General features: G+C 43.7%; 1 protein-coding gene across 4 annotated transcripts in view; it reads right to left on the bottom strand.

The window, feature by feature from the left end:
* LOC146869424 (vacuolar-sorting protein SNF8) overlaps positions 1–10,058 on the bottom strand; it is a 241,818-nt gene extending 231,760 nt beyond the window's left edge. The window contains exon 1 of one of the 4 annotated variants that reach the window (XM_085599827.1): positions 9,885–10,058. In XM_085599827.1, the coding sequence (XP_085455953.1) occupies positions 9,885–9,938 (54 nt within the window). In that variant the 5' untranslated portion in view covers positions 9,939–10,058. Of the gene's footprint in view, positions 1–9,867 lie in introns of all 4 variants that reach the window. The other 3 variants (XM_085599831.1, XM_085599828.1, XM_085599829.1) reach the window with 3 other exon arrangements.
* Between the last annotated feature and the right edge of the window lie 2,225 nt (positions 10,059–12,283).

The following is a 12,283-nucleotide window of genomic DNA, read 5'->3' as shown; positions in this document are numbered from 1 at the left end:
AAAACTTTTTGGAGCGATTTTGTATTCACGGTTATTAATGTAGGCTTTACTTTTATGTTCCGTATGCATCAATAACATTATAGTGACCTCGCCCCAGCCCACCTCACATGTTTAATTTCTTTTTGGAGATCGCTTTGGTGTTACATTCATGCTAGCTAAACAGTGCAGGAGTGCAATATGCACTTTCAAACTTTACAACTTAAGACTTTAAAGTTTGGAGCATGGAAGGTTGAAAACTTTTCGGTGTTCATACTTATGACCAGCACACCACTTTACTGCGTGGACTTAAATATTTCACAAATACGCACAGGTTGTGTTATTTCCACTCCAGGCTACTACTGAGGGGTGACCTATCCCTATTAATTCCACTGCAGATTACTACTGCAGGGTGACCTCTCCCCAACTAAGCTAACCTATTTATACTCTGGGTCCCCAACAATCATATTGTACTGCAAGCTTCCTTTCCTCACCTTCGCCTACAGAATATTACAAGCGCACACCATAAGTGTCATCCAGCACAAAGTCAGCAAGAACACAGCTCCACCTCAGCACCAGAGCAGCCCCCACCTCGGCACCAGCACAACCTTACCTCAACAACAATTCAGCACCAATACAGCACCACATCAGCATCACCTCAACAAAACAACTCACTGCACACTCAACTACACCTAATCACCACCACCTCAGTATCACTCAGCATCATAGCTTTAAAAAATTGCCAAAGCCAATCGGTTGGCTAAACACTGATGAGGTCACACAGGCGAGACCTATTGGCTATGGCAATGCTGGTTTATATATGCTTGCCATCCACAGTGCTTCAATGTCTCTGGTGACTGCCACACAGCTTCCGCCCAGCCTTGCAAGACAGGGTTTTCTCCGATAAACCCTCATCATCAGAATCTCCTGCAAAACGCTGACCCAACTTCAAGAACTCTCATTCTACTAGGAGAGTTCCAGTATCAAAACGAGTACCGGTAAGTTGCTGTCATTTAAAGCACTGCACTCTTCTACTACACTGCTATAACCTTTAGTTGTTAGTTGGTGCATCTTCCTGATTACTGTTCTGTCCCTTGCTGCTCAGCCATGAGTGATGTCACTTGGAATGTTGAGTGTGTGGGACTGGAGGAGTTGGCAGTTGGATGAGCAGGGAGGCTGCTCCTGGTGGGGCTTTACAGGAGATCTACATGGGCTTTATACGAGCATTACATGGACTTTGTGACTAACCAATAAACCTGCAACTTGTTCTACGTGACCTGTCTACGAGACAATCTTCATTATTACACTGGCGACGATTTGGAAGGACTTACGCGTGTGTTACTTCAAAGGTTAATGGTTTCTGAAGCCTAAATGATTTACAAGTAAAACTTCAAAAGAACTTACAAGCTGGTATTTGAGGAACCTGTGTGTTGCTGATGGAAACTGTACTGGAACTAAGGATGTGAGTAAAAGAAATTTAAACTTATCAACTGGAACTAGCTGTACATTTGAGGAAGCTGACACTTCAGAGCCCCACCAGTGACCACTCCATCGGTCGCCCTAATAAGTGAGTGCCAGTTCCTTTTGAAACTTTCTATACAAGAATCTCTTGTTCTCTGCACGTTAATGAGAACCTACATGTTGAGGAGGGATGGTTGTGAATACCCTTTCACTTTCTATTACTAGTCAGCGAAAAGTTACTGTAGAAATCCAACTATTATGGAAGAGTTGCTTTGCCCCAGCTATCTGTTTTGAGAGTGGCGATAGACACCCTGGTCAGCTGTTTTGAAGTAAATACTGGTTGGGAATTGTTTGCTCCACGGCTCTCCAGAGGAAGCAGTGACGTATGCTGGTTAAAACTGACACCCCGGTGAGGAGTTACACAAGAGTGGTGCAGTGAGATGCTGTGAATGTGAGCCTTGGCGATCCAGAGTAAAAGGAGAGATGCGCTGTGGAGGAAATCTGCACTCCTGTGTAAAACTATTGGAGGGGTATTGTACACTATCTGTGAGTATTGTTGCTCTATATGAGTTGAAACGTGTTGTCTTTTGGGCCCCTGGGGGGCGAAGACAGGGTGGAAGGCTTCTATAAGAATCATCTTACCGTACTTGATTTGCTGTGCTCTGTTACCGCTGTGTCGGAGCCGTTGGTGCGAGGGATGTTCGTTGGTGCAAGAGATGTTCGTCCTTCGTTCCCATCCTGAGAGTGATGACGCAATGGAATCTTCTTCCTGACCAAGATCAAGCACGTAACACGATACACACGGTGCGCGCTGCACTGTTGATCTACTTTCGTCATCTACGAGATGATCTGCGAGACGTCAGCACGCTCACGCGTACTTTTGGCATCCATTTTGGATTGGGAGATTTCTGTGAGATCACTCACATTCTCGCTGTGTGTTCATGAAAGCGCATGTTTCGTTTTCATGCCAAATGCTCTGATCTTCACAAGTGAGCATTTGGGGTCAGTGACATGACATTACATGAATAGCATGTTTTAAGACATTATTGTACAAAGTTGCTGGAGGACAGTTATTTCAAATATTTTTTTTTCATGGTTATTCTTTGTGCGGGGGAGGTACACAGTGCACGGTTGAGCAGCTACATCAGCATGGAAGTACACAGTGCACATTTGAGGAGCAGTTCTTCACGTTGACTTATTGCTTTTGGCTCCTTTTCATTTTTTTTTTTTTTTTGTCGCATTTTTGCATTGGTACACTCAGAACTGTGACTTTGGATTTGTTTACATGGTTATGCATCCTGGTGACTTTGACTTCTGGCGTATGGGAGTCCCACTTAATCATCGGGTGAGAGGTCGCTCACCGGCGTGTGCGCAGTTTAAATGTTTTATAGTTATAGTATTAGTATCTCTATTTTAGTCCTAAATTCACTCTATTTTACATTTTATTTTATGGTCTTGCTTAGTTTCAAAGGGAGGTGTATTCCCCTATAGGGTGGTGTGTTTACCCTATTACAGTATTTTGAGTTTTGGAGTATCATAGGGAGGTGTATTTTCCCTATTACAGTCTTCGGTGAGTTTTTGGGAGGTGTTTTCCCCTATAGGGAGGTGTTTTCCCCTATTACAGTGTTCAGAGTTTCATAGGGAGGTGAGTTCCCCTATTACAATGTTCTATGTGTCTAAGGGAGGTGTGATTCCCCTATTACGTTGTTTTGAGTTTTGGAGTATCATAGGGAGGTGTATTTTCCCTATTACAATGTTCGGTGAGTCTTTGGGAGGTGTTTTCCCCTATAGGGAGTTGTTTTCCCCTATTACAGTGTTCAGAGTTTCATAGGGAGGTGAGTTCCCCTATTACAGTGTTCGGTGAGTCTTTGGGAGGTGTTTTCCCCTATAGGGAGGTGTTTTCCCCTATTACGTTGTTTTAGTTTCTAAGGGAGGTGTATTCCCCTATTGGGTGGTGTGTTTACCCTATTACTGTTAGTTTGTTGGTGGTGAGTACCCATCTTATTAGTTTCCCTAGGGAGGGGGATGGGGCTCATTCATTCTTTTGCTAAAGATATTTTCTTGTGAGTATTTTCTGATTTGATGCCGCTCGTAGGCTTTAATACTGTGAAATCTCCATCGGGGTTGCATTGGTGGCAAAGCAACAAGCTGCAGGAGGACACGAACATTTTAACTTTGTTTTAATCTTCACTTGAGTTCTGGGACTGCGAGGACCAGGGCGCCGTGCGAAGAGTTTACCGGACGCACCTGGGTCCTCTTCCTGACTCCTCCTCTCTTTCACTATTTAAATCATACCCACTCTCGCGTTAGCGGGACGCGTGCGGGGCTAAGTCCGGGGCGAAGCCCGGGCCATGGGCGGGCCCGTTTAAGCCCGTTCAAGCACGGTTAAGACCGGACCGGGCTTAGTCTCTTGGATTTGTATTTTGGTGTCTAATCTTGGAATAAGGCCACAATTACTATGGATACCCGAGGTAAATGTACAAGAGCACAACCGTTTGTAGCCGGCACTTTGGACAGTTTTATTATAAGGGCGAATTCTGTTGTAGAAGGTGAATTGAATATGTTAGTAAGGCGCCTATCTGATGGGATTAATAGTACTAGGAGGTCTTCGCTGGGCTTACTTGCTTCTGTTAGATCCCCATCGAACTTGGATGATTCACATACAGCACTCCTGGATTCTATCGATCAAACAATTGAATCAGTCATACATGACCTCAGGACCAGTACTTCCTCAGGCAGAGACAAACTCCAATCTATTCCGGAGTGTATACCCCCTCTTAGGCTCGAAGTATCATCTGATTTAAATTTTAGCAATACTCATGTGACACACCAGGGAGCAGTCCCTAAAAGAAAACGTGAGGGGAATTTGAAACAAGGGAAAAACCAAGACTGGACCGCTCTCATAGCAGTACCGTTAATACGACGTCAAACACCCCAATTAGGCTAGCTACAAATAACAGGGTGACATCCACTATACCTTCGGTGACAACCCTCCCCCATTCTGAATCCCTCGTATCTCCTGAAGACAGGGACGATGGTCCCGATCAGGGGAATGTCTGCTTTAATGATACCTTAAATAACATTCTTAAGGGATTTTTCACCCCAATGATGGCTAGGTTCGATGCTATTGAGGCAAGGCTTAAAGAAATTGAAAGGGTAATTCTAGACACAGCCAACTTACGTGGGAGTGGAGGTATAATCTCTAGTGTATCTGTGAACAATTTGAGAGATCCCCAACCCTCTTCCCTTCCCACATCTGTAGCCTCGAAAACCCCTTCCCGGACGGAATCTATTCTATCTGGTGCATCACCTTCCACATTCAATTCCCTCCCTTCCTCCATTGCCATTCCTTTACCTGCCCAAACTCAACCACCTACTATAACTAGAACTCCCTCTCGAGTTTCTAAATCAAACCACATAGATGAACCTGGAACTTCTAGAGATCTTGGTAATTGCACTTGTGAAGAGGTGCCTAGTCTAAGCTGGAAAAATGTGATAAACCTTCCTCCTGAAGCATCGCCCTATGTTTTTGTTCTAACTGGCGTCCCAGAACTTACTAACCCCGAACTAGAGACTTATGCTTCTCTTAAAAAATAAAGTGACTAGCTGGCTCAACACACACAGACCTCTCCCTCCTAATGTAACTTCTGAGGTTCTAATGGTGAGGAGGGTTTCTTGGTTGGGAATTACTACAAAGAAAATCAAGGGTGATTGCATTACGGTGAATTTTAGAAATCCCCAGATTGTTTCTTATATTTTTAATTGGTATGGTAATACTGGAGTTACTACTATTAAACCCTTACCATTGTCCTTCTTTTATCCGCCAACTACTACTTTTTCCCACCCTGAGATTGACGGAAACTGGACTAGGGTTGGACCCTCTCCTCTTAGAGGAAGACAGAGGCACATTCGTTTTGATGTGCCTACACGAGGCAATTACTTATGCAATAACAGATATGCTTGTCTTGAAGAGGTTGACTGACTAAGTCCAGAGGTTGTTATTCCCAATTCCCCTACTGTTTCGATGACGCCTTCTAAGCAACATTGTATCTCCACTCCCTCGTGTGTTACCTCTCCAACTGTTTCCTTGATTCCATACGAACCCTCCACGTGTAAAAAACCAGATCTTATTCTAGTTTCACTACCCACGCATAAAATTCTTTCGTGGAATATAGCCGGCCTAGCTAGCAAACTTGATTGCCCTTTGTGGGGCTCTTTTATAGATTCCTATCACATATGTTGTTTCCAAGAGACATGGGCGAGGCAAGAATGTCTTCGACTGGGCTTTGCATCTTTTTCTATTCCGGCTGTGTGAGGGGGTAGAGGCCGCCCTTCTGGCGGCCTATCCATCTGGGTTGCCACTCACTTGGGCTGTAGTGCTAAGACCCTGGAAACTGGGTCCGAGGATGTCCTTTGCTTGTTATTAGATTGGTCACAAGGCACAAAGTTGGCAGTGATTAATGTGTATTCCAGGCCCATGAATGTGTGTGCGGAATCTGGGGTGATTGATGTTGTATCTAATGTTCTAGCCAAGATCCCTGAGGGTACAATGTTCATTCTAGCTGGTGATTTAAATTGTCATTTTGAACCACTCCAGGGGCTGGTGGACCAAGCAAATCATGAGGAGGATGAAATATGGCATATTCCAAAGGTTGTGGGCCCAATGGCTCGGGCTTGGGCCCCTTTGGCCCTCCAAATCACCTCTTTGGTGATGACCCATTCTATTATGGCTTGTAATGGCCGAAAATTCGGATAATCTCTCTAGGCCTACGTTTAATAAACCTGGGCGGGAGGCCAGACTTGATTATATTTTTGTCCAATGCAAGGAGTGGCACAGAGTTGTTGATTTTAAGGTCCTCTCTAGGGGTGAGAGTGACCACAATCCATTGGTCCTGGAAGCATCTTTAGCGGGTGTGTGTCCTGTTGACTTATGCTCAGTACCTAAATCTCTAACACTGAGCAAAGCTACCCTGACAAACAATAAACGCAGAATCAAATGGGCGAAATTGGCTGCTAATCAAGGTGGACTCTCCCAAATCTATGCGAGGGTTGGTTGTGCACTGGATGATGTAATAGAAATTATGGACCAGTCTCACTCCCCTGATTTTTATTGTCGAAAATTGGCTGATGTCAACAAAGAACTATTTTCCACCTTAGCTGATACATTTAATCCACCTGCCCGCTGTACCAAAAGGATCTGTAGAGGGCCTAAATGGTATAATAGGGCTTGTAGATCGGCTAAAGTGGATTTGCTGGATGCAATAAAAAAGAGAGCCAACAGGAAGCATATACAACAAAAGAGACGTATCTATAAGATTTTAATTTACCATGCCAAACTTGAGTGGGCCTCAGAAACTTGGGACAAATTAACATCTGCACTTCAATGTAGAGACTCACGGAGATTTTGGTTGATTGTCTCTGCAGGTGCAACCGAATCCGTTCCAGCTGTGAACCCTAATATTGCTTCCGAAGTCTGGGAAGAACATTTTAGGGCTCTATATAGGGGGTTTTTTTCCCCACCCCTTCCTATTCAGCTTACTGATGTCCATGTTTATTTTACCCTGAGTGAGGTTCAACTCGCCATATCAATGCTCCCTCCGGGAAAAGCTCCCGGTTTGGACGGGGTTCCGGGCGACCTGTATAAACACGAACCAAGAGTCTGGGCACCATACCTTACTGCATTATTCAATGCTATTCTTGGGGGTATGCCAGTTCCCCATACTTGGCTTGGCGCTGAAGTCGTCCCTATTTTTAAAAAAGGGTCCCGTCTACTCCCTGGCAACTACAGGCCTATCAGTCTGATAGATGTTGCCCAAAAACTCTTTTCAAGGCTGATCCTAAATCATCTTTTGGACTGGATGGAGGAGTTTGAGATCCTGAGTCCCTATCAGGCAGGATTTAGAAAGAGCGTTTCAACAACTGATCAGATTTTTAGATTATGTATGCTCTTTTGGAAGACAGTTGGGGTGGAGGGGGGCTCGCTCTATACTGTCTTCGTTGATTTACGTGCGGCTTTTGATTTGGTTCCACGCACGAAACTTTGGGCAGTGCTGCGGGATTTGGGTCTTCCAGCATCCCTTTTGCAGATTATAGTGCGTCTCCACACTAATAATTTTGCAAGGGTCAGATGTGGGAGTGACGGAGGTTTATCAGCTAGTTTCCCCGTCGAAAGGGGGGTAAGGCAGGGTTGTGTTTTGGCACCAACCCTGTTTTGCCTCTATGTAAATGGACTCATCTCCCATCTGAATGAAGTACCAAATCGAGATGCCCCACGACTCGCTGGCATAGGTATCTCAGCTATTATGTTCGCCGATGATACCTTGCTACTCGCCAAGACTCCTATGGGTGTCCAGCGCGTTCTGGATGGCTTTGTCTCTTTCTGTACTGATCGGGGGCTAGAGATTAACACGGCCAAATCTAAATTCATGATCTTTAAACCTCCCAGGTCATCCCGTCCTAATCCTGTTATCCATGGTATCAGCTTAGAAAGAGTTCATACGTTTGAGTATCTTGGATTGACCCTGAATGAAAAGATGTCATGGTCCCACCATCAAATAAAATCAAATATAAAGTTAACCCAAAAGGTGGGGGGTATTTTGAATTTATGGAAAAGATCCATGACACATCCTATTGGTGCGCCATTAGAAATTTATAAATTGCAGGCCCGTGGGGCAGTAATATACGGTGGTGAACTGTGGGGGAACAATTGTGTCTCTGATCTTGTTGTAACGGAAAACAAGTTCCTTCGGAACTTGTCCGCTCTCCCACCGAGCACTCCCCTTTTACCACTTAGGCTTGATATGGGTCTAAGATCAATAAAGGAAGAACTTGGTGTGAAGCCCTTAACTTTCTGGAGGCGACTCTGGACGACACCCGAACTCCTGAGCTATCGTTGTGAATTCATGGAGCTATACCAACACGCAGCCCTACGCAAAATCCCTTGGCTCAAGTACATAAAGGATGAGTTATCGGTGCTGGGCCTACTGCCTCTATGGACAAATCCTCAAGAGGCATGTAGTACTATAACCCGTAAAAACTTGGTCGCCTTGTACTATGAGCGCAATTTAACCATGTCCGTAACATCTACTAAACTGGGGCCTATGTCTTCCACCTTCTTGACAGTGAAGGACTATTACAAGCTGGAGACAGTCTTGGACGACATAAACCCCATCGGTCTTAGGAAATTATTCCTCCAATGGAGACACAACGTACTACCTATTAGAGCCCTTACCAGTAGCTGGCACCCACCCAATCCCAAAAATTGTCCAGCTTGTATAAATGAGCTCGAAAATGATATTCAATTAATGTTTTTTTGTTCATCTTATTTGAAACCCAGGAAAAAGTGGATTCTTCCCATCTGCAGAAATTGGGGTTTTAGGAATCACGTGGATGCTTATCGTTTGCTGAAATCTGACCTATCCCCTCCTACTGTATTTGCTGTTAGCAAGTATTTAGCAGCTGTATGGAACATTAGAAGAGCTTCTTTGACGATTTGAAATCATAACTGTAATGTAAGAAGCTCTTGTTATATATCTGTGCAGATGATGTAACCCTTTTTCATTCTGGGCGTTGTTTATTGTGTATATTTGTTGTATATGTTTTGTTTCTCTTTTATGACTTTATAAAGTCGAAATAAAGATTTAAACGATTTGATTGCCTTATGTATATTCAATTGCTTGATGTATTTTCTTATTAATTCTTTCAGGATGTTTATTCTTGTCTATGCAAGCTAAGTTGTTTTGTGTTATCCTGACTTAATATATTTATATCTTTTTGCTTAGTTTTCCTAAGGAAGGGAGATGTGCTATAACCTTTAGTTAGTTGGTGCATCTTCCTGATTACTGTTCTGTCCCTTGCTGCTCAGCCATGAGTGATGTCACTTGGAATGTTGAGTGTGTGGGACTGGAGGAGTTGGCAGTTGGATGAGATGGGCTGAGCAGCAGGGAGGCTGCTCCTGGTGGGGCTTTACAGGAGATCTACATGGGCTTTATATGAGCTTTACATGGACTTTGTGACTAACCAATAAACCTACAACTTGTTCTACGGACCTGTCTACGAGACAATCTTCATTATTACATACACAAATTCACACAATCATATTAAAAACTAAAGAAAGTGTAAAATGTGTACCACCCAGGGACAACCAAATCCCATCACACATTTTGAATGACGGTTCCTTCAAACGCACAGAGGGTGATAGTGCTACGGAGCCACGATAATGGTTGAAAGTGCTATCCGAATGGAAATGACATAACAATGTAAAACACAATCTTTGTTGCCAGCTTGTCCTCTGCTTTTCGGTGTTTGTTGTTTTATCGGTCCTGGTGTCTGCAACAGTTGTTAGATTCTGACATGAGCTGTGCTTTGGCAAGCGCGACGAAATAATGAGGGTGACTGCAGACTGTACGGATTAGACAAGTTTACATTTACCGCTAAATGCCCCTTACTTCTGCCAGTTTCTTCTTGGCGATGGCGCCAGCCCCAACCCCACGTCGATGCATATTTCAGAGCACTCAGCCTTCAGCAGCTCAAGCAGGAAGTAAACTGCAATGTAAATCAAGGCGACGTAAGCAGACCGCGACATGCATGCGACGTCAGAAGAGAGACAGAGCCAATCAGAGAGTGCGGCTGAGGACTGTGCCATGGCATTAGAAAATGAATATTTTGAAAGATTGGACACGCCCACGAATAATTTTATTTAGGAGGAATAAGAGATCACGACGATGGAACGACTGCCCGCTTTATTGTAAACTTAGTTGGTACCTTAACGGAGAAGGCACTTTTTGTGTTCATACATGGTCAACCAGTTTAGAAAGTATTATTATTTATCGATTATTATTAGGGAGGAAGTGTGTTTTTAACGGGCGTTGGCGAATTTGAGACTTCCTTACAGATTACTCGAGCCATTCTCGCAATAGTCTGCAGAAAGGGAAAATGTTCGCCTTACTGGAATCACACCACGCACATTAAAGTTGTCAGCAGAGCCGAGGCAGCGGTCTTGCTTTCCCCCACGAACCAAAGCGCTAGCCGAGCCATCAAAAAATGTAAATCGGCCAACATGCGTCAGGACAAACTATAATAATAATCTCTAAAAATTGAACACATTTTTTTTGACGCGAGCCTTTCAATTGCGTACATGATTAAATTGAGTGAATAATGTTTTTTAACATGAAACATTCGAGAATACCTGTATACTTTGAAACCGTTACCACGAGTTACCCAGACATGGCAGTTTGTCATATTTTCTGTTTACAAGGCTCATACTGTTACTAATGTGAAGCAATATTATTGTATATTACCATTACCCATGTGCAAGTGAGGTTTTGTGTAGCTCAGACCCTGAACTGAATTATTTGAAGGTGCTGTCAAATTGGTTGTTAAGGAAAATACATAAAGTGAATTAAAGCAATGTGCCAGGATCACACAATTTGGTCAAGTAGGTAAACTGGGATTTGAGATCAGGTTTAAAATCGTGCAATTCAGCCAATGTAGGTTTACATCCTTCTTTCTTCCGTTTAGCACCAATGGTCAATGCTCTGTTTTCAGTTATTTCACAAATCAGATTTAGTACATTGACCTCTATAATAATAATCGGGTTTTCTAAGAACACCGGGATTGCTAATTATTTAATTGTGCCATTTAGGTGTTTAGCCTTACTTGAAACATTTTTTTAGTTAAGTCAGGTGAACCAACAGTAACATTAATATATAAATACCATCCCCGTCTTCCTTTACACTTTTTTAGGTTTCGGCCTGACGAAAGCAGCGCATGCGCTGCCTCGTCATATGAGGCTTGTTGGAATCGGTACGATTCCAGAAGCTCGCTTTCTGCTCCGCCCGTGTTTTGCATTGGTGCGCGTCATTTTGCATCACCAATTATGCAAAACCGGGTGTTCTGATTGTCCAGGAGGGTTTTTAGTCTCTCCTGGTTACCACCCTGTCCCCTTTTGGCTCTGCCCACCGGGATTGCATCTTTTACTGGCGGAGGGAGACAGTGTCTCCTAATTAGCCTTCAGGCACTTTGTATCATTCGGCTTTGTCAAAAGCAGCTGCGTGTTTATTTTTGCATCACACTTTCACTAAAGAGAAAGCGCAATGCAATTATAAACATGCGGCTGCCTTTGACAAAGCTGAGAGCTTGTTACATTTGATCTTAACCAGCGATTTTTGCACAAACTTCCAGATGTTTTTTCCATACTTGCAATTTGCTTAAATATTAAAGTTTTACTTATGGGAGCGCAGGAAGTTAGGAGGGATATTGGCTGGGCGCCAATGACGTTTTGAAAGATTAATGACACATTGCTTTTAAGCATCCCTCCCTCAAAAAGTCTGTGATGCAATTTGCAACAACAAATTAAAAGTCGGAAATGTGTCAGTTTATCGAGAAACACAATTTAAAGAACAGTATCTTTGAGACTGAAAGGTGCGAGCTGTGATTATAATATTGTTTATTGTGGGGTTTGCTTAACCCTATCAGCTTCTAATTTGTTGGAGAGTCATTTATTTAAAAATAAAATTAAAAAAAAGCCCATGGCCGCGTGGAGTGGGCAGAGGAAACGCGGACGTCTCCGGGTCTTCTGGGGTGTTTTGTTTGTAAGGGGACACCTGATATGCCACCCTTGTTATTTTTTGCTTTTATTTTTTCCAGGTCGGTCTCAGGGCATAACAAGGGCCGGAAGGGGGGCGTTAGCAGAACAAACTTAGCCCCCCACCCGCGGGGGCAGCCGTGTCTGGCTGACACGTCCACCCTGGGCCTGTAATTGCGATCCGCAGACAGGAAGCGCCAAGTGGCTTTTCTTTAATGATTTTCCCGAGCACGCGCCAATTAGGGATAAATAACTAAAAAC

The sequence above is a fragment of the Triturus cristatus genome, chromosome 1_1 (assembly GCF_964204655.1).
Source record: "Triturus cristatus chromosome 1_1, aTriCri1.1, whole genome shotgun sequence".
In the NCBI taxonomy this organism is placed as follows: Eukaryota; Metazoa; Chordata; class Amphibia; order Caudata; family Salamandridae; genus Triturus; species Triturus cristatus.
This window is presented reverse-complemented; position numbering and strand designations above follow the sequence as displayed.